Genomic DNA, 23597 nt, shown 5'->3' with positions numbered 1-23597 from the left:
AGCCAGACACTGTAATTTGCTCAAGAAATTATGAGGAAAAACTACGCCCCACGTAGACAGGATCCCACAGAGACAAGCCTGACTTCTGCAAAGTTACTTCTTCTCCATCCTCCCACTGAGGAGGGATCCCTGGTCCTGTTAACCTCTCCCCACCAAACATCTTCTAGGTGACGGTAGATGAGCCTTTCAGTGCTTCCAAAAGTAAGTGTAGGCCCTTGTTGTCTGCATGAAAGAAATCTGTTGATCATCCAGTTCTGCTGGATTTTGATGAATACGTTTTGATTGTGTTTGTTATTCCAAAAATCTGTGGTGTAGCGACTAGTGTAAGAAAAAGTTAAGAAAACTGAAAACTTCTGCCAGGGACAATAAAAGTTCAGCTGATCCTGACTAACGAGAGGAAATATTTCAAGCTTACTTACACACTTTTTTCCCCATTTTGCTACGGCATATTCTGTTTTTTATGTGTTTTCATATGCATGCATTTTTACACACATACATGTACACTGGTGGGAATAGTTGAGTGCTATAGGTTGATAATGGAGAACAGAAGAAAATTTCTACTTATAGAAATCCGCAGAGAATAATACAGATCCGACCTGTGCTGCAGGAACTGATGGCTGTTCAGTTTGTAGAAGGAAGTAATGTTTTCTCCCAAAGAAATATTTTAGTACAAATAGAAATAGTCTTTATGACTAAAGATACATGAACTGGTTTATTAAATCCCTTATATTTCCAGAATCTTTAGGTTCTTAATTTCAGTGTAAACAAGGATTTTGGAAGGGTGGAGCTATACCATTTCTACATTTTGTGAACAAGTAGAATTTTAAAAAATGTATTTACCAACTTAAATAACTGACTTTTTATTCAACCAAAATAAATAAAGATGTGTATTTTCAATTTAAGATGTGGTGGGAAAGGCAGAAGAATCTAAATCTTCAATCAGTTATAAGTTAATCATAGGAACCAGAGGCCTGAGATATTTCCAAGGAACTGAATACCAAACTGTGTAGCACTGATTATTCACGTAAAAAGTCAGACTGCTATGAGAGATTTTCATCTGGCTTTTCAAGAAGCAAGCTTTAATGTATAAAAAAATCACAGCCAAGAGCTGGAATACTTATGTATATTGTTCTTAAAATGATTGAGAGGTGCCTCAAGTGACATTTTCTGACACCAGTTCCCCTTTCAGGTGGTATTACATAAATTTAACTGGAAGGCACTTGTGGATGGATATGCAGTCATACTGTACAACATGGCTTCAGAAGTATATGGGCATAATTTCAGTTTTGCAGAAATGAGTAAGGACAGCCCACAACTCCCCTCTAAACTTCTCAGTCTCCCAGACAGAGGAATCAAAAAATGCTCCTGGGAAATAGCAACACTGTCCCAGGAGCCAAGAGCCATTTCAACTTCTAGTGGGATTACCATTTTCTCGATTCGGCTCAAATTCTGTCATGCTGTCATGTTAGTTCAGGCACCTTCATTCATCTGAACTGGCTGTCTATTGACCTGTCCTAACCAGAAAGGTTTGAAGGTTTGCTCTCCAGGCAGGGAATCTCCAGCACAGGGACCAGTTTGCACTACACCAATGCTCCTCCTACTTGTATCTATTTGGAGATACATCTACCTGCATAGAGACCTGGACCTGCAAGCTGAAGCACAGCTCTTGAAGCCAATGTAGATTTGACAAGTGGTGAAACGCTAGGATCCAGTCCACACCTCAAACACAGTTTAGTCCTGAATTATTTAGCTGCTGATTTTACAAGCCAGTGTCCAGATCCACCCATTTATAAACTCTTCCTCCACTGGAGAGCTCCAGTTGATGTAGCTTTCAGCTGGAGGATGTACTAAACTGCTTAATGGTAATGCATTGTCTCTCTAGTGCCCAGGGTGCATCCTGTGCTCCTCTATGGTTTGCTCTTCAAAACTCGGACAAGTCAGGAAAAAAAAAAACATTTCTATAGCTGTTTTCTGATTTTTTTTTAAAAACAGCTGCAGGAAATGCATAACAGAATATACATGAGATAGGTAATAAAGCAAGTTTAACACTTTAAGGGATGGCAATTATATTCTTTGCATGCAAAGCTAATTATCGTATTGTACATTCTTCTAGTTTCTAGTACAAGATAGGAAGCTTTTATAAATCATTTTTCACAAATGGATATCTGGTTATTAAATTTGTCTTATTGTCATTATATGAAACATTTAAAGTTAACTTCATTGGTCTCAGAAATTATCAGTTCTACCTTATTCAGGGATAACACTTGAGCTTTTAGAAGCTGACGTGAAGCGTGAAGTGTACAGTTGGAAATTTAGTTTGAAGTTTAGTCTCTGGCAAATTATCCCTTCAGTGGCAATCCAAGTGTTCTTACAAAGTATGTTCCAAGGGCATCACATAAAGGGTAGCTGTACAGCTCTCCTGTGCCCTAGTTTCTGCCATAAGCACTTATCTACAGATACCAGTCTGGTAATATAAAGGTACTGACAACCAGAACACAGTAATATTACTTTGAATACAAATAATTAAACCTTTTTCTGTATTTATATGTGAAAAATGCTATACAAGTTGCTAGACTGCAAGAACTTCTTATAACAAAATTATGATCTTGAAAAAGTAGTGATTTTTGGGAAAGAATTTTTAGTTGCTGACATCATTCCTGTCCACTGAGGACAGATACTGTCCAAAGACAACCAACATACAAATTATACGGTAGCACATTTTTATATATTTGGAACTCTAGTCCTACACTTCTGAAAGTAATGAGGGTTTTGCAACTGCTTTCAGTAAAAATGAAGTCCACGCCTGAATGAGGAAAGGTTATTTTGGTAACATGAAGAATCTTAATCTGTATCGTATATTCATGCACTGAATATCAGTAAGGTAAACAGGATAACATGTGAGCTTTGGCTCTTGTCATTTTACGTATGGTAGAAGATTTTACTCATTCATCCCAGACTGGATGATTGTTCTTTTTAAAATTTTTGGATGCTGGTGTGATTAAAACTCAGCCAGATTAATCTATATTGTATCAGTTTTAATAAATATCAAATCTAATTATTTTAATTTTTTTTTTAGCTAACGTTAGAGAACTTACGGATAGGAAATAAATTTGAAAGAGTGGCTAGGATGTTTTTTAAATTCAGAAACCAAACTTTTGTAATGGTAGGACAATGGAATATGTTCTATACATACTAATATTATCAATTCAAAAGTAAGATTAAAAGAAGCAAACACTTTTCAAAAGTTTAAGTCTCCTGCACCCTTATTTAGATAACTAAAAAGCAATCTTGTTTCCAGAATTTGCTAAGCACCAAACAGCAGTAAGAGACACCAGTGGGATCTGTGAGATGCTCAACACTGTGGAAGATTCAGACCAGGCATCTAAAGATGAATTGGAGGCCTCATCTGCACGCAGATATTTTTAAGAATATAGCTAAATCTATAATGAATTCTTAGTGCATCACTAATTGTAGCAAAAAGCTCCAATACGCATCACTGTGGCCTCTCTGAAGTTTACGGTAAAGTTTTATAGTAGCAACTATAGAATAATGCTCTTTATGTAGGCTAAAAGGATTAAATATAGTACAAAATATATACTTCTTTTCATGGTTTGCCATAATCCTTCCAAATAAGAGCCAACCATTTTTTTTACTCTAAATATATATGTATTCTAAAAAAGGATTGAAAGAGAAGGGGTTTTGCTTAACATTGGATTTTGACAGAGAAACCTACATTCCAGGTGTGAAAACACTAACATGAATCACAGAACTTGTAGTTTGGAGGCCACCTCTTGAGATTGTCTAGTCCACCCTCCCGCTAAAGCTGCTGTCAGCTAGATCAGGTTGCTTAGGGCTGCATCCAGACAACTTTTGAATATCTCCTAGGATGGAGACTCCACAGCCTTTGTGGGCAAAGTATATCTTATTTCTGGGCAAGCATATCTCACTGTGTTTGCAATGCCATGCTGTAGATTAAAATATACAGGTTTAAAAAGATAATACGTATAGGTATATATCTTTCATCTGAAAACAATATCATGCAGTCCACTGTCATACTGGGGAGACACTGGCGATACCTGCAGAGAGATCTTTCCCAGGAGAGTTCAAATATAGCTTCAGAAACATTTGTTAAAAACTTTACTGGTAAAAAGACTGTTCTATCCAGAGAAGTCCACTTCTGTTTGATGCCCATATAGAGACTTTATTAGTGTCTACAAATTTTTCCTACCAACCATTCATTTAGCATTTTACATTCTGTTAAAAAAAAAAAAAGGCTAGTTAGGAGAGAACATTTTAATTTTGTGGTAAATCAGAATGGCTATAGAAGACTTGCTCTATTCCAAGTCACAGTATGAAAGGAAAGCTGGGTAAAGCAAGTGTTATTTAACACTAAATAATTTCATTTCCATGACTTCATCGGACTTACATATCAGCTATTCAGAAAATAGTCCCAAAGAGAGTCTTTAATTTAAACTGTCTGATGTTCTTTTGGCAGTTGTAGTGAAACCAAGAGATTTGTTCTCCAGAAAACTTGGACATAGTTTCAGATGAAAGAAAAGGGGGGAGGTGGATTTTTTTTTTTTTTTTAAGGTGGACTTTACTGCAAGTTATTCAGTTACTGTCAAACAAACAGTATTTTTTCTGGAAATTATTATAATTAACTATTGTACTTCTTTTAAAAAAGCCTACTACCTTTTAAATAGCAGGAAATGTTCTCTGTCCACAAAAGCTAACACACAGTGAAATTAATAAATACCATACCTCTTTCTGAAAGCAATTTTTATTCACACAATTCAGTGGAATTGAACGTGTTAGAAACAATTTCCCCAAACTCAATCCTTTCCTTCAAGCTATAACTCAGATGCATTCTCAGAAAAGGGCAGAATGGAAATGTGAATGAATAAATTTTGATTTGATATAGCAAAATAAAACTCCCTTTGACTGGCTGGAGACAGAAATACTTTCAGATAAGTCTTCATAAGCTTATTCAGGAAATGAGTTCTAGAAATGCTGTTTACTGAAAGGTAAACACTGTTAAGAAAAGTACTGACCCCTATTTAAAGTTTCTTTCAAAGTCAATTGTTTATTCTTTTCACTGTCCCTAGGTCTGGAAAAAGTGCCAAGAGACCTTCCTCCCGACACAACTCTGCTGGACTTACAGAACAACAAAATCACTGAAATCAAAGAAGGAGATTTCAAGAACTTAAAGAATCTTCATGTAAGTGCATAAATGAATTAGCATGGGGAGGAAAAAAAAAAAAAGTAGTTTTGGCCTGGTACTCAGGTTTTTAAGGAAAAATGATGAAATACTCTGTGATATTTCTCCACCAGCCCAGCCCATTTATTTCTTTTCCCATTCTTCTCCTGCAAGCTCTCTTCTCATACTACAGAAGTTTCTCATCTCTTTTCAGCTCTCCATACCTGTCTCCTGTCCATTCAGTCTCCTGATTGCCATCACAACTTCTCTCACCTATTAATTCATGTTTTGAGTCCCTTTGGCATGGTGATTTGTTTATTTCTATCTAAAAAGCAGATCGATCTCAACCCTGCCACCTCACTCACTTATTACTGTATTCCTTCCCCTCCCACCTCTGAGCTCACAGGGATTTGTGTGCACCATGTTTGTCAGCAGTTCTTCTGTACTTATTGTACTTCAAGAATCTTTTCAAATCGATCTTCTGCCCCCTGCACTACGAAGAAATTGTGGTTTTGCAATAACTTTCTCCTAGCAAAATTCCATCCTCATCCTCCTTTACCTGCCAGTCTCTTCCAACACCGCTGTCTGTTTTCCTCTTTGCTGGAATATTTTCCTTCCCTGGTTTCTGTGACTGCCTTTTTTTCTGGTTCACGTCTTCTTTTCCAAGTTTCCATCAGACAACTACCTTCCTGTTTCCAGATTTCTGTTTCTCTGTCTGAGGTCCTCCTCCCTTATTTCTATACTTTTTATCAACATCTTAAAATTCATACCTCATAGTCTTGCCTCAATTTTGTTGAAATATCTCTTTCTTTCCAGATCAGAAAAAGGTTATTACTTCTCTGCCTTTGAAAGTAATACCCCAACTCAGGCATATTTCTGAAAATATTATTTTTCTAGCCTTTCACCAACTCAATTTATTCTGTGTGTTATTCGATTTGATCCTTTTAGATTATAACCAATATAAACTACTTGACTGCTTTCCTGGCTCTCCACAGCCTCGTTCTATTCTATTGTTTTTATTCACAACCAAGAAGCCAACTCCCACTTTTTATCCATTCATGATGCCAATGCCATCACCCAAACAAGCACTGTTTCAAACAAGAATCTGTAGTCAGCCACTCATACTTGGGGAAAATAATTCCTATAAATATTTATGTCCTTAATTACTTCCAAATTCCCTCTTAAACTTTTGTTTTAATGCAACATCAAGAAGAAAAGTTTTTTAAAAAATCTAGGAATAGGCACAATGCCAGTCTGTCCATAGTGGAGGGAGCTGCATGAGTAAATCATGATGAGATTCATGTCATCTAATTTTAGTGTAGGTGTCTATACTTGAGCTAGTTACATAGATAACCTCTACAGTCAACAAAGAAAAGTAGGTCCTTCTACATCACATTTAATCTGACTTGGTTTTAGAATGAGATGACTTGTGCCTCAGATTTTTTTTCCAGTTCCTCCACTTGGCTACTGAACAGATTTAACACCCTAAATCCTGCCCACTTGTTTTGGTTTTCTTCCACCTTGGAGAGAAGTCCTGTGTTTTCAGAGAAGATCATCTGCAAGGTGCTAAAAAAGAGAAAAGTCTTGTCTCTGAAATTAACTTTTCACAGTCCTTCTTCATGACACTGCATGAAATAAATCAGAGAATGGTATTACAGATGAAAAGCACTGCCCCTAGTAACTTCTGTCTACTTGGCACTCAGCACAGGTCTCTGTTATACGCCCTGCTGTGAGTTAAGCTGTTGTGAACTATGTCATCTCATTGGGGTTAACTCTATTGATTTTTTTCTTTCTTTTATTACAGCAGATATAATTTAATAGTGAATTAAATATGTCACTCTTCAGGGAAGAGATTATTTGATTGTCTTACTCCCAAAAGTACCCAGTACATGCTTAGGGACCAGTGTAAATCATACAGAAGAATGACAACAATAACATAAGTTTTAACAAAAAGCCTTCAAAACAATACAGTTTTCCTGGATTTACTCAAGAACAAAAAACGATCCTCTCATCTCGTCCCCAAAATAATAATTGAGTCATGCAGTACATTTATGTAACTAGGCACCATCTTTGCTCTCAGCAGGCATCATTCTTCTTGTGCAATATCTGTGAATGATTCCATTCCCCACCTTGCAATTAAATATTCTTTGGAGTCATAGTGACAGGGGAATATTGTTTTTAGATAAATATAACTCAAAAGCTTTGTTGTTGACAGAGCTCCATTGTCACTTTTGTTTTAAGGAGATACGTGTGTGTGTGTGTGATATATCATTTATATCCTTTTTAATCATATTGCCTGATAAACATGGCTTGTGTTAGTGTTACACTTGACAGCGTGATGTTCAAAAGTTTCTGGACTTCTTAGGCTTTACTAAACCTTCCTATACTCTGCCAAACCAGGGAGATTTACATGTAGTATCAGTATTATTGTTCCGAAATCTAAAATTATCCGCAACTACAGTTAACCTCTTGCAGGAAGTGATCACTTAAGGGAACAATTCCTTAAATCCCAGTTTTCATAAATCTTGAAAAAAATGAACAGTACATTCTCTTTATTTCTTTTGCATATTCCTTTTAAATTCCTTCCTAATTCCTATAGACATCATCAAACATAGATGTAATAGTTTTAGAAGAGATTTGCATGAACAATTTGGGTTGAACTTAAAGTTCAACTTCTACTAAAACCAGACGAAGTAAGGAGAAAAGGATATACCTATAACCTGCCCATGACTTCTCTTTCAGCACAAATGTAACTCCTTATGCTCTGACTGCACAATACATAAAAGTAGAAATTAAAGAGAAATTAGTATGTACAAAAATATTCTTTGTACCAGAAAAATTTTCCTGAGTAGGCAGAAGAGAAGTTAAAATTTGCAGCTATGGAAATATGGCAAGCAATTAGAAAAGGGTGTGACTAAGGGAATATTTATCTGCAAATAATAGATGTCTGCCAGAAAACACCAGAGTCAACAGTTTTGGTGCACTTGGTATTTCTATAATTTTAAATTTATCCAGGAAAAAGTGGCTAAACTATTAATGTTGTATATAAAAATTCAGTGAGACTTCATACTATTTAAAAATGAAAGAGAAGATATATTTTTTACCAGAGGACTTGGGAGAATAGGAAAAAAATTGAAGACAGTCTTTTTTTAGGGCTGAGGACTGAGTTTTGCAGTTTCAGAAAACTGTCTGATATGATGCAAAAAAACTTGCTTATGATTTAAACCTGTGGCAAAACAATCAGAGAGGTGCTATTGGAAAAGCCAGGAAAAAAGTCTTCTATGAAACTGTCAGAATTTTCCAGGCAGACTGACACTTCTGGATAGAGTACAGTACTTTGACCCCATGGACACAATAAAGAATCCAAAATACTACATGAGTAAGCCCTCATGCAGAGTGAAGGAGGAGTCTGCAAAAACAGCACATGGAGTTGCATCCTGTGTGGCAAAGCCAAAGCAAAACAGCATAACGCCTGGCACTTGGAAAAAGAGGTAGAAGAAACTACTCTGTATCAGATCACTATGAGAACAGCACAAACAACAGAATAGTGACTGCAGGCTTTTCCAACAGGAATTTTTCAATGGCACAGTGTTAGTACAGCAAAAGAAGACGAATGCGCTATTGGCCCTAAATCAAATGCAACATTGCTTAATTTAAGCTGGCAGAACTATGCGAAGTCATGGTTGTGCATACAACAGTGCTAAAACCAGTTGTATTTGTACTGAAAGACAAGACTTGCACAAAAGAGATAAAAGATTTAAACTTGGGACTTAAGGTAATGACCATATCCATACTAAGGGATTAAACATTAAATGTACGGGCAAATAAACTGAAACGCTCTTTGTAGTAGTATCAAGTGGAAAAACAATGCAGAAAAGTTTCATGCGCTTGAAAACTTTATTTTTTTTTAATCAAAAGGCGGCTCCCTATGGAAGGACAGGAGCCCAGATTAACTGAAGAAAAGTCTAAGAACATCTTCCAGGGTTACAGAAAAGCTCCTAACAGATCAAAAAATATTAATGAAAGAACAGTCTTCTGATGACTCATAACAGCTTCAGTTCCCTTTTCCCAGGCATAATTAAAAGAGAAATTAAGTAAACAAAATGCTCTGCAAATCACAGCATGAAGTATCAGTAACCACCAGCAAACTGTAAAAAACAAAACCCAGATATTTCTGTTCAGTTTCTACCTCTGAACTCAATTCCCACTGTCATCAACGGCAGACATTCTTAACAGGACTGAGAGATACCTTTGTTAATTTTTATTTTTTTTTTCCACTTGGTGCAGCTGTAGATTTCTAACAAATGTTCTGAGGAAAATGAAAAATGTTAATCTTTCTGAAATGCAGCGCTCCCTTAGAGAGTTGTCGTTTCCTCAGACTCTCCTTTGCATTGTGCTTAACACGTGGTGAGATTTTCCACTGAAACAAGCATGCAACGCACCACACGTGTGCGAAACATTTTTAATGTACAGAGGGTAAAGATTATTTCATGTGAGGAAAACAACAGAAGAAAATGCTTTGAGGTCCTTAAAATTCTGGAGTCAGCATCCTAAGCCAATAAAAAAACCCCCCAAATTTTATAGAATACAACAATAAAATAAACAAGTAAATTATGCTAAAATAAATGACCAAAATGCTTGCTTCAGTAGACAAGGACAGAGTTGAAAAATTCTCTAGAACTTCAAAGCCTTAGGATTATTTTCTGTTGGAGCATGAAGGTGTAGAGCCAGCTGCTCCTTGGTCATCCGTGCAAGTCATGTTACACAAGACTTACCAGTGAGAGCTCAAACACCATGAAAACTAGATCTGCAGCAGGCTCCTTGGCTTTGTAAGGTTATTCAAGAAGCTGCTGTGGATGTGATCAAACTGCTTTCCACGGTCGTCTTTTCTTTGTACTAACTGGCTGCTGTTTCAATGCCTCGCCATCTCCTTCCCTCACAGTTCATTCATCTCTTCCCTATTGTTTCTATGTCATCCTTTTTTCCTTGCCTTTCTTAGCTATGTCCACTTGATCCTAGGTTTGGTGGGGATACTATCAAACCCTACCAAAGAATTTAAGTAACAACAAATACAGAATAATTGTACCATCATGGGTTTTTTATACCTTTATTTTTTTCCTGCCTTAACTGTAGATCATGCGCCCTTCAGGAGACATAACATCTGGAATTCTGTTCAGAGACCTCCTTAGATTCAGGAGTATTGGTTCTTTCAAATTTACCAATGTTTATGATTTTTTAAAAGTAATTTTAAATGAATATTGATTTTATAGAATTCTGTCTCCTGGTATAACACAATTATAGAAGAAAGTAAAGTTGTGTTTTATATTTTTTTGTGTTCTTTGTTGTTTCAGTTTTTTTCCTAAGTTTACATCCACTCCTACTAATTTGACAGAAAAGCTTGACTATATGTCCAGGTTATGAGTATGACTGAGCAACTAAAAACATAAGGCAAATGAAAAGGACAAAAATTATTATTATTTTTATTTGGATGCCTGACTCCTGAGCTTACAGTTCTTAAGGCATTACTGTGCCTAGCAGAACTGTAATAAAAACCAGGTAATAATGTAATACATAACCCAGGAAATTAAAGAAATTCCATCTGGTCAGCGGATTGACTTTTCAGTTTAAACCCTGAAGGACGCATGCATCATTAAAGATTTGATGTTAGGTAAGAGTACCATCCCCAGCTGGCAAAACAGATGTATCACCACTTATTATGGCTGATAACAATTTGCTGGTCATTTTACAGTTCACTTCTGATTTTGGCAAGGCTCTCGCTTCAAATTATTCTAAACTAAGAAGAACAGAAGTAGGGATGAAAAGCCCTCAGAACAATCCCCTCACATAATGAAATTACACCAAAAAATACAGTCCCCTGCTCCCTACCCCTGGACAGGGCAAAAATTGTAAGGGTTGGTAACCCCAAGAAGAACAACCCTATGCTAGTGCCTACATGATTGCCACACGCTCCCTCTGCAGTTTGGCAGAGTGTATTTTGACAAAAGCCTGCCAACTAGGGTTCCAAAATTTTCCTGAATTGTGAATCCTCCTTTTTGTTTTGGGAATAAATATTTGAGGTAGAAACCAGGCCAGAGGGAACTAAATGGCCAGACTCCCACTGACTTTAACGGAACCAGCATCTATTCCTGTCATACAGTGATTTTTTTTTTTTTTTTTCTGACTACACTAATACCAGAGGTGTTTCAGTAAAAAGTAAGTTATCTTTGAAGCAAAGCTTGGATTTTTTTTTCCTCTCTGAGCACCACTTAAACTGCTGGTCATGATAAAATGGTCTGTAGGTATTACCACAGTGCAATATCATAACAGAGTCAATGTTTACCGTGCAATGTCTACATGCTACATATGACAAGGGAAAAAGACTTTATCTTAGGAAAATGAGGATGGGAGCTGATTTTTCTCTTATCCACAGCAAATTGCCTTTAAGCCTAAGCGATGTCTTTAATACTTGATGTATTTGTGCATCTTCATTTTCTCTTTCTTGCCTCTTTTATTACCTATATCTAAAAATCTCCTCATCTACACCAGGTCATGCTGAAAGCTGTATTTTCATGTGCTCAGCCTTTTATATTGGGAATTGGTGCTATGCTTCAACCTTTTTTTTTTCTATTTTTTTTTTCTTTGGGGGGCAGTACATTTATTTTAAAAGAAATATCTTTTTCCCTCCACTAAAAATGGAAGCATGGCAGAAAATAGATTTTTGAATAAAAGCGTCAGTTCCTGTGGCTCTGTTCTAAGCTGTCAGATTTCTGCGAAACTATTTCATATTAGCAGCATCGCTATCTGTGGCCAAGGGCTCCAGCACTTGCAGCGCTTTCAGGTTGACCCTTATTTTTCTCTCCAAGTACTTGCCCTGTACAAATTTTTTATATGTCCTTTAACAAGATGAATATACTACCCCATGATGCCATCTGGGCTTTATTCAGGATAGCTAGTCCATGTGGCATGTTTTTGCCTAACATCCCTTCCTCAATAGCACTGCCTGCAGATGTTTTCCCTAGGTTTTTCTCGTCTAGTTCCTGTTTTCACTGACCTCTAAATTCCCCTGCGTTTTCAATTTTATTTCATTTTTTTTTTAACTTTTGTTACATGCAAACCATACGGGGCACATTCTGAGGAGAGTAAACAGCATTGCTCCAAGGCTAATAACTTAGTTCTTTAAGTCTTGCATATAATAGAGTTATTGTGAAGTGGGAAAGGAGCCCATGGATATGGCTTGCCAGGTGCTATGCTGGTGTGTTATCCTCATCATTTGCTGTTGCTCTGGGAGACAGTAAAACTTCTCTTGCAAATTCTGATGTGTGGGTTTATTTTTTCTTCTTTACAGTGGGACAACAGTGTGGAAAAATAATGCAGGTTTAAAATACCAGGAGCAGGGACTTGCAGAGTGGAAAAGTGGGAAATTATATTCTGGTACAAAAAAGTTGAAAAATACAGGCTTCTGATACCTTCCCACCTTATACCACCATATCTACATTTCAACTGTGAAATCAGTATTTGTAAACATACCTTTGATGGATGCCATCATCTCTAAGTGTGAGACTTTCTGAATGTTTGAATAAAACAACAGGTCTATGTGTTTCCCCAAGACAATATGATCATATTCAGGAGAAAGCATTGGCAAAGCAGAACAGATTAATCCTAGATACCTAGATAATTTCTGGTTTTGGTCAGGACTATCAGTTTTGCTCTGAAGACCTGTAACAATCCTCTTAACGTCCACTACTCAGAGAATATTTACGTTGCAATGCTTAGCTGAATGTATACCTACCTATTTCCGGCAAGAAATATTTCACATCAGATCATCAGCTGTGATAATCATAGTGCAAACATTTTTTATCTAAAAGGCAACAAAGCTGAAACAAATCAAATAAAAAAGATAAAAAGATAAGGCAGACTTTTAGCTGAAATGAATGACCAAGCAGTACAAAGCAGGATGAAAGATAAAAATTTCAAGTGCTGATAAGGTGAGTCTAAACTCATTGAATGTTGACTTAGAGATCAGTGGAAAAGAAATCCATGGTAAAATTAAGAAGAAAAAAAATTAATGTGATTAACAGTAGCACATTCAGTTATTCAGTTATTATGATAAAACCTATGAGACTCATCTGCATAATTCAAGCTGTACCCCTCATAATAACTGGATTGTTTCCCATGTCCTAAGACTGTGCAGGTAGCTGTATTACACTATGGGCAGAATCTGCATCTGTGTCACAATTCTGGCAATAACTCAGGAAACTACACCCCATGTGTACCCCATGTGTTCTCATGGCAGATTAACCAGCTCAGGCTCAAATAAAAGAGAGTTGGGGCCATGGCTTCCACTGACCAATATATTTATTTTGGGAGAGGCTTATTGTTAGGGAAATATTCTGCTGAACTGTGAGTGACCTTTTCTACCTCCTCTTGCAAACGTGTTATTGCTAGCTAGCATACAAAATTAAAACCAGATATGCTCAGCTTTACGTGTACTCAGTGAAACCATGTACAGAACAGACTGCTTGCTTTGCTCAGGATGATCTGCAAGAGGAGTCCATTAGGGAGAAAACACACATCAAATACCATTTTAAACTATCTTCTCACCTCTCTTTCAGTTTTCATGATGGAGAGGTGCTGTCATAGATGCTGATACACTTGGCACTGTTTTAATGCTTAACTGATTGTGGGAAGAGTTGAACGCTCTATTTTCCTCCAAGAAACAGATTTAAGTGTAATTCTGAAAATATTAAAAGTGTATTAAAATGCACTGAATGTTAACTATAGTGTATGCAATATAAAAATTGTGATTTAGCAGTAACTGTTTTCTGTTTCTGAAAACAGCATAATGGAGTTGGTGAACAAAGATGCTCTATAGCTATTCTCTAGTAATAAATATAAGTAGATATTATATCTATATTTATACAGCCCATTCTACCTAATTCAATACACAAACATGCAGCACTGTAAGTCTCATATGTAGAGAGCAAACAGATGGAATAATAAACTTCATTCTGATACGTATCATACCTGAAATCCTTTCTGTTAGCTGCATTACTGTTCTGACAGTAATAGGACTTTCTTCTCCCTTTTTATGTCATGGTTGGTTAATCAACAAGACACTTAACAATAATATAAAATTTCAGAGGCATAAAGAGACCACCTATTACAGCTAAGAGAGCTTTCACGGAGGCCTTTCTCCTCTGACTGTACAGAGAGATAATTTGCCTAGAGTTACCCTGGGTCTAGATATCACAATTGTTGTGAGAACTGGATTAGGCACCTACATAGTACGCAGAATGACCATGGTCTGTGATCCTTAACTGCGGGACTTAGAGTATGACACTTCAAATTGCTCCCCTTCCATACCAAGTTACGCTTACAAAAAATTAGCTTATATGTCTGTAAAAATGAGGTTATTCTCAGACAGAAATCTAGTAGGTTCAATCTATAAGACTAGCAGGAAAGAGGTGATGATATGCATGTTTTTACTATGCTGGGTTGTGCCTTCACTGTATTGAGTCAGAATTTTCTCTTCAGGAAAAATCTGGTTAGGATGATTGTCTGATGATGGGTAAGATATAAAAGTATCTTCAGAATAAACAAAATCAGAAAAAAACCCCCCAAATTAAACTGATAATGTTGGTTTTATGTGAATGTCTTATTTTTCACAGTTTTCAAGTGGAATGGTTGTACTTGGGTTTAAATTATGGATGTTAACAGAAGCTGCATATACTTCAGCAGTGAAATAACACTTGTATTTGTTATGTAGATCTTGTTTATCTTTCACTGTTTCAGAAGTTCTTAATCAATTTGTCTTAGTTCTGCATTGCATTTTCTTCAGCTCACTAGACTGGTCATCAAAAGATGTCAAAAGACACTAGAAAAGAATAATTATTTTTAAATATTTCATTCCTAAAATAATTTCCCTAGTGATCATCTGAGATCTCCTTCATTATTACTCCACAGGCATTGATCCTTGTTAACAACAAAATCAGCAAAATAAGCCCGTTAGCTTTTGCTCCTCTGAAGAAGCTGGAAAGACTTTACCTGTCCAAGAACAACCTGAAGGAACTCCCAGAAAACATGCCGAAGTCTCTTCAGGAGATACGGGCTCATGAGAATGAGATCTCCAAGTTGAGGAAAGCTGTCTTTAACGGACTGAATCAAGTGATTGTCTTAGGTAGGAGCATGAGAAATTATAACAAAATCAACTCAGTGTTTTTTCAAGATGTTGTTTTAGGTTCAATCAGTGATTTTATGTAGAAAGCCAAGAAATGCTCCAATAAATTGTACCTCCAAATTAGCTTTGACCTGAAGGATAGGTACCTACAGTGCAGCACAGCTCACGACCATGTTTTGTTGGCAGAACTAGGCACCAATCCAATCAAGAGTTCAGGCATTGAAAATGGAGCTTTTCAGGGGATGAAGAGGCTCTCCTACATCCGTATCGCAGACACCAACATTACTAGCATCCCAAAAGGTAAGAAATTCAATTAATATTTCAGAGATTTACACAGGTTTAATATAGTGACTTCTAGTCAGTTGGAAAAAAAATGATTATGGAAGACTTTTGAGTCAGTCCTTAGAATATCCATTACTTGACTACTTTGTTTTTTGGTTAGTTAACTTTTATTGGTTTGGAAAATTTTGTTTTTCTATTATGAGAAGCTCCACAAGAGGTGCACTGTCAAAAGTAAGCCATTTTATGTTATTTTGCTTTTCTTGTGTCATAGCTGAAATATAAAGTGGAAGAGTGTTTTCACCCTCCAGCTCTGGTTGGTGAGCTTGATCAACATTACACAGATGTAAACTCATGTAGAATTGACTGAAGTTCTACAAGCATAAAATCAGCCCTCCACAAGTCTGTGTGTTTGAAGTAAAATATACTATTCCCATACAAACCAGAAACATCTGCTATTTTTAAAAGTACTTGATTGCAAATTTCTACAAAATAAGAACAACTTCAATATAACCTATTAAACCAAAACAAAACAGAATGGTTCCAATCCAGAGGAAATTATATTCAATTTATTCATACTTCAGCCAGCAGAGTGGTTTGAAATAGTTGAAAACTTTTTGAAAGTTAAAACTAGTTGTTATTTCTTTCTTCCCACGTTTCCTGTTTTGGATGTTCCTTTGAGGGACCTCAGATAGTTAAAATATTTGGTTCCATTTTTTTTTTTCCTGATAAACAGAATTTGCAAACTAGTATGTGCCCTACCTAAAATAACATTAAAAATATTTTACCTCATCTTTATAATCTCATTTTCTGCAGCTGTTACTTTTTAAATATCTAGGTGCCAAATGTTTGTAGATTTATGTATGTGGATAGTCTGGCCAAAATGAAGACTCTTTCTCTTACACTATTATATATGTCCCATTTATATAATCATGAATACTAGAATTCATATCTAAGAAGAATTTAATTTAGCTATTTTTAAAGAATTAACTGTTCTATGATGACCTTAGGAGCTTGGTCTTATTTCATGCCAAATAATTTGTTACTAGCTGTTTTCAATTTCCCTGATTGTGAAAGTTCCTTGTTTCATTCAGTGAATTGTTCTTGGCCATGTTTAGTAAAAATATTTTTGTTACTGTAAAAAAGTCTCAGTATAACACAAGTCTTTTTTTAAAAAGATAATAATCCAGTTTAATCAAAGGTAATTTGATGGTGTTCTCTCTTTCAGGCCTTCCTCCATCCCTTACTGAACTTCACCTTGATGGCAACAAAATCAGCAAAATTGATGCTGAAGGTCTGTCCGGACTCACCAACTTGGCAAAGTAAGATTTCATTTCTTCTTTTCAAATAAAATTTTAGTTGAAATTGTAACCACCACACACACAATTAGAAAACATCATTCTGGGCTTCATAACCGTTATCAAAAAACCTAATCATACAATATAAATGAAAAAGTGTCATTTTTTTAGAATGACTGCACCTTGCTAATCTGTGAATATGCTGTTGAGTAAGTTTCTCTAATTGTAGGAAAATGTAAGGAGAATTCCCAAAGAGCATTTATAGACATACAGAATTATTTGTGAATTAGTTCACATTAGATAACATGCTAAAATAGTAAAATGAGGTATTTTAATACTGTGATACTTTAAAACTTTTGTATGAAAACAGAAGTGTAATTGATCTAAAAGACCATTAATTAGATTACTGGATCTAATTCCTGGATCTTCATCTTAATCATTCTGCTTGTCATAATGAAGGCAGAAAACAGAAATAAAAGAAAGATTTAAGTTTACCACTGTTTACAGTAGCTTGGACAGCAATTTAGTGCAGTGAAGTATGTAGTAACTTAACACGTATTTTGAGTCTGGCAATTCTAAGTGATAAAGCTTATAATAGCTTTCCAGGGCTTGTAAAAATAAGACATTTAGCTCATGTTTGAAGTTCATATTTGATCACAGATTTATCCCTGCTCAAAAAACGTCTGCTCCTGGATTTTAACGAAAAAAATAAAAATACCATAATTATGGGTTAGGGGACTATGAAGCAGTTATTGTTTATGTTAGAGGCTTAATATAAAATGTAACATCCTCCAAGAAATGATAAAGAAAACTTCCAAAACCAAAACAAGATCATATATACTCAAGTAGAGAGTAATTTCCTTTACTGGAAGAGGGAGGTGTGGGGTGTGTCAGCTGTCCTGCAGGTGACAGAGTTTTTCTGCTTTTTCACATTCACACTTGGAAAACACTACAGGCAACATCATGTGGACAATATTGTTGGCAGTCCTTCTAAAGACATTAAAAAAAAAGTTTTGTGCAGCAAGTGCTGATGGACTACTAAAAATATCTAACCTTGGGCTGCTTCTATTTGGCTGTATTGTATGGAGAAACAAGATACTCTGTTGATCATGGTGTGGAAATGTGGAGCTGCTCAGAGCAGGCACCAAACAAAGACTTTGCTGGTTACGTGCAGGAAGGAGCTCCAGAGGAGGATATACACCTTACACAACTGATGTTACTAATGTCTATATCCTATTAAAGTATACTGAAAAGATCTAACTCCATACAGTGGCAGTTGCACCAAGCCTAGAATAGCAATGGTGTTTAGCAGCATGAAGTTTGGTAAAAAAAAAAAAAAAGTGGAAATTGGCCAGCAAGGATGTTGGAGACGAAAGTGAAAAAAATATTTGAGAAGTTCTTCAATTTTTAGATATGATTTTGATGATGCTCTTCAATGATTTAGAACATTGGACTAGATCAGCTAAAACACTGGAAAAATGTAACCTATTCACTAATATAAATGTCAATATATCAAGCAAGAGTGATTTTTCAAATTCTTCCTTTTTTTTTTTTTTTTTTTTCCCATGGGAAAGAGAAGAGAGATGAAGACCATATTCTTTCCTAACACTCTTAATCACCCTGTATTTTACACACTAATATTGACTTACTTCATTTGTAAACATAGCCCCGAGTGACTGAGAGTTTGTTTGTAACACATTTAGATGAGAGGTAATTACATATAATTTCACTGCCTGTGGGAGTTAGATCCACTTTTCTACAGACTCCTCCAATTTTACCCTTTCCCTAAAAGACTTTCCCTGCATGAGCTAATGCAGAGTTGGATCTTGTCCATTCCTATGGTGTGTAAAGGGATTACATTTGCTTCACCAAACCAATATGAAAGTCAGACCTGCTTTTTTTTTCATGCTGGTCTCCCTAGATGTGACATATCTACTTATAGACCTGCATATGTAGCAAGCATATATTTAGATATGTGTCAACCAAGAATTTATACCCTTCTGCCAAGTTTTTTTTCCCAATCCTTTTAAAGACATTCACTGTGAGCACCCATCACTGAAGTACTTTATAGACATTTTGTGGGTCTTCAGACCATATTGTTCTGTAGGATCAAATCCCCCATGCTTTCCTAAATCTTGATGTACTCTGCTCAAAGGAATTTTGTTCCAATAACTTTTAAATGAAAATTCTTCCTGACCAAATTCTAGCAAAGATGTGGGATACTATGAACTGATTTCTGAGTGAAATAAATCCCTGTTGATGTCAGTGGGAGATCTCACTAAGCTCTCCTTTGTCATTTAATAGTTCAACAACATTGCAATGTTTAAATGAATATGATAGGACTATTTGTATTATATATAATACTAGTTAACAAGATCTTTCTTTGACTGTTTATTTTAAAAGAAAAATTACAAAATGCACTTCCATTCTTGGAAAACATTATTTCTGGAAACATCTCTGCCATAACGATCAAACAAGAATTTTTAGTTCTGTTATTTTATACTAGGTCTAGATGCTGACTTTTGAAGCTGGCACAAGCCACAAAGAATTACAGGTAGTAGATTGTGAATAAACTTTCTTTAAAAGTGCTCATCCACAGCAAATTATTTAATCACAAGGATTCTGATTACCTATATTATTTTATTTAATAGATTCATTTATTAATAAATCTCAGAGCATTTTTTCCCTCAAAATTAAAAACAAAAAAGGTTGCTAAAGGAAAAAAAGATAAAGCAGACTAGATTAAGTAATTTTCTCAAAGGACAACACTCCTGATGATGATAACTCCTGCAGAATTACCACTGAATTCCTTACTGCAACACAGAGCATTGTAACTTACGAGAGTCTGTTGAAAAAATTCTGTAGTTAGGTAATTTCAAACCAAAATAGTATTAACAGAAATACACAGATAGGACTAGATTTTCCAAATTGGACATAAATTGTGCTAGTAAACCCGTAATGTGCATATGTAGAGCAGGAACGCTGATTTTGTGATGAAATCTTTAGGCTGGAACCTAGGAGAAATGTGTACATCCCACTTCTGTGTCCTGCTGAACAGATTATTATGTATGACTCATCTGCTCTTTCCAGTCTGTAACATGGTTCTAACTACATAAATATCTTAGAAGGATGTGGTGAAGATTTAAACTTAACAGTTCTGGTCACGCTGGGTTATGTAGTTTGACAAGGAAAGTTACAGTCAGTGCTCCTAAAGTCATGCAAGAAACTCTGATTCAGCTTTTAACGAAAGACCTGTGCCTATGGAGGTAAACAGTAAGTATTTACAGTGGGATTGGTCATATAACTCATGAAAGCATGCAGTACCATGAGCACAAGTTGAATGATATCATGAGAATTATGACAGTTCACATAAGATGTCAAATTTTTTAAGTATGTTTATCTAAACTAGTTCTTCGTGGTGACTCCGTACCTCACGCATAGTTCTTAAAATTAGCCTGGTCTGTTCTACAACAGTAGTGTAGAGAAATAATCAAACCAAGAAAGATGGTTCTGCAAGCAAGTTTAACATTTTTCTTTTTCTTTTTTTTTTTTTTTTTTCCAGATTGGGTCTTAGCTTCAACAGCATTTCTTCAGTTGAAAATGGCTCTCTTAACAATGTACCTCATCTGAGAGAGCTCCATTTGAACAACAATGAACTTGTCAGAGTACCTGGTGGGCTGGGTGAACACAAATATATCCAGGTAAAGTTTATCATATTCCCTCAGAGAGCAATCGTTGAAAGATTCTGAATGGTATTTGTGTGGTTATTCAGTCTTGAACAAAAGCTTATACAGTATTTGTGCAAAAGATAACTTGATGCAAGTTTCATAAACTGTTGAATAGGCATGTAAAAAATACATACAACAGGAAGACTCTTACTCTGATTTTTGTGTGGATGTGGCTATGGAGGTGTATAGATGTAGAGGTGTGTATTTGTTATCTCTGTGTGTCTCAGGGGATCTAACAAATATGGGATTATTTGTGTACTTTGATTTCCTCTTTACTCAAAAAATGCTTTCAAAGAACATGTCTTCTGTTGAATTTTTTTCAATTCTACTCAGTGACATTTTGCAGCCTTTCCCAAGAACCTTCCCTTTGGTATCTCACAAAGGTGTGCCTTCAGGAGGGCGAAGAGATGCAATATGCATTTCACATCAGCAGTATTTTTGAGGTCTATGTGGCTGGATAGCTAGAAATATGGCCTCTTGGAACCAATTAAAATCTGTCTTCACTTGGACTAAGATTTTACGGGAAATAAAGCTCCCAAAGAATGAAGACTCCCAAATGTAAATCACCACTTGCATGTAGCCTGGGAAAATTAATCAGAAATAGTGACTCTGGAGCAAAGTAATATTCATCAGCTATTTTAAATCATCATTAGTGATTACTTTGGCTCTGAGTCCTGAACAGTTGCACTCATGAGAGTGAAAGCGTCAGAGCTGGAGAGAAACCAATTAGCACCAAATACAACCTTTATATACTGCACATGCTTATGAACCACAGCACTGTATTAATAATTCCACATCTTTGACTCCTGTTTTGGTTACAGTATGATCAAATGATAGTAATGTTATTAGATTGCCTTGCACGGTTTCTGCTCTTTCTGTAGAAATTATTTCAAATTGGGTATACTCTGGGTATTTCAAAAAGTAAGCGGAATCAAACATTTGTTTGGAAAAAAGGAGGTATTGTTACTCTGCATAACTTTGCACAATACATACCAAGTATTTGACATTAAATCATTTATCTTATTTGCCACAGTAGCTCTATTTCTCACTTCTCTACTTCTTTGCTTTTCAGGTGGTCTATCTTCATAACAACAAAATTGCTTCAGTTGGTATCAACGACTTTTGCCCTCTTGGCTACAACACCAAAAAGGCTAGCTATTCCGGCGTGAGTCTCTTCAGCAATCCTGTGCAGTACTGGGAAATCCAGCCCTCTGCTTTCCGATGTATCCATGAACGCTCTGCAGTACAGATTGGAAATTACAAATAGATGTCTAAAGATGGGGTTCGGTTGTGTTTCAGCTAAAGTACCTGTTGTAATAGGCCTGTTCAAAAAATTGTTGCTAACAATTAATGCCAAATACCAGAAACTTCACTTTAAAGTGGAGATGATCCATTGATGTAGAATAAATGAATCATTACATATTTACAAGATCAGGTATACCATCAAAAAGAATTGCCACCTGTGCTTTAAACTGACTTATTTCAGCCTTCTTTATCAGCATGCTTTCTGTGGTATTTTTCAGTTTGCTGAATGCTACAGGTTTTCAGATTCCACTGTATATGAGATTCGGGGTAAATATTTGTCAAGCTATGATATAAAAAAAAAAAAAAAGATAGCGATTGAGGTTATTTTTATAGCCATACACACAAAAAATAGTAGAGGGAAAAAGACTCTCAAATCATCTTGAGACTTCAGAAGGTGAGAGTTACCTCCTTTAAATTTATTTCAAGCCCTGGAGGTTTAAAAATATCCACTATAACACTAAGCTAATTCTGAATGTATCTATTCAGCAAATAAAGTTGTTGCTAATGTAATTCTTTTGGAAAAAATAAAATGAATTCATATTGTACACATAGTTCTTTAAAGTCTGCCATTCTTCTAGAGCAATGCTATTCAGGATTAGCCTAACATAATCCTATTGAACAAAATAATGAGTAGTCTGCAGTACAAAACCTGTAACCTATGTCTGGAGCTCAAGAACTAAATTTCTCTAGGGCAAATCCTTCTCACCTTAGTCACGAGAGCAGTTTTAATGACTTCAGTGAGACTGCCTTGCAGAGTATATTAGGGTTTAGTCATTGGTATCAATCCATGTATATATCTAAACCAAAAATAGTAGCAGTTCACTGTTCACTTGTTCTGCATTGTACATTTGTCAGCATCCTTTACTGGTTTTGTTTTTTAAACAATGTTTTTAATTGTCAAGTAGAGATATGCAAGCTCTCCATCTGATGAATTTGTGGAATTTAGATTATAAGATAAATCGTAAGTATAGCAGAATATGAAGTGAAATAACTGCAAGGCCTAGCTGGACATTGCTGGGACATCATTCATAGAAGTATCTTAGAGTGATTTGAAGCCCTCTGCAAATTGGGAGTCTTCAGCCCGTACCAGTGGGTAGCAAGCACATCAAAGGTAGGCTGCACATTTCTACTGTCAATCTACAAAGCTAAACTTATACTCAATAAAAATGTCACCTTAAAAGAATCTTCTGCAGCCTCTTAATACTCCAAGGTCAATCTCTCTAATTTGTAAAACTTATATGTCATTTATATTAAAGAATAATGTAATACAGGCAAACTCCAAAGTGTTTGTCTTTATTTTCTGTTTTGATAGCATAATATAATGTGTCAGAACTTTAATTATGATTAAGTCTTGAAAATTAAACATTTTGGCACGGTGATAACTAAAGTAAGAGCAAGTGAGAAATTCTCTTGCCTCAAGAAACATTTTCATACCTAACACTCATAGGTACTTTTTCTAGAAAATTAATATATTCTCTTTATAGCTGTCATTTATTCAGGTAGTAAATAATTGGAAACAATTATGAATCACTAAAGCCATTACACAGAAAAAGCATGTTTGCACCCTTGTTAGCTGTCTTCATATAGTAGACAATTTCCCCCATTTACATCTG

General features: G+C 35.8%; 1 protein-coding gene across 1 annotated transcript in view; it reads left to right on the top strand.

The window, feature by feature from the left end:
* DCN (decorin) overlaps positions 1-23260 on the top strand; it is a 39011-nt gene extending 15751 nt beyond the window's left edge. Inside the window, exons 3-8 of the mRNA XM_054827921.1 lie at positions 5106-5218; positions 15161-15374; positions 15561-15674; positions 16882-16975; positions 20514-20652; positions 21752-23260. Coding sequence (XP_054683896.1) covers positions 5106-5218; positions 15161-15374; positions 15561-15674; positions 16882-16975; positions 20514-20652; positions 21752-21946 — 869 coding nt within the window. The 3' untranslated portion in view covers positions 21947-23260. The remainder of the gene's footprint in view (positions 1-5105; positions 5219-15160; positions 15375-15560; positions 15675-16881; positions 16976-20513; positions 20653-21751) is intronic.
* Positions 23261-23597: the final 337 nt, after the last annotated feature.

The sequence above is a fragment of the Grus americana genome, chromosome 1, assembly GCF_028858705.1.
Source record: "Grus americana isolate bGruAme1 chromosome 1, bGruAme1.mat, whole genome shotgun sequence".
NCBI classification, from domain to species: domain Eukaryota; kingdom Metazoa; phylum Chordata; class Aves; order Gruiformes; family Gruidae; genus Grus; species Grus americana.
The sequence above is the reverse complement of the archived record's forward strand: the minus strand, read 5'-3'. Positions and strand labels throughout refer to the sequence as shown.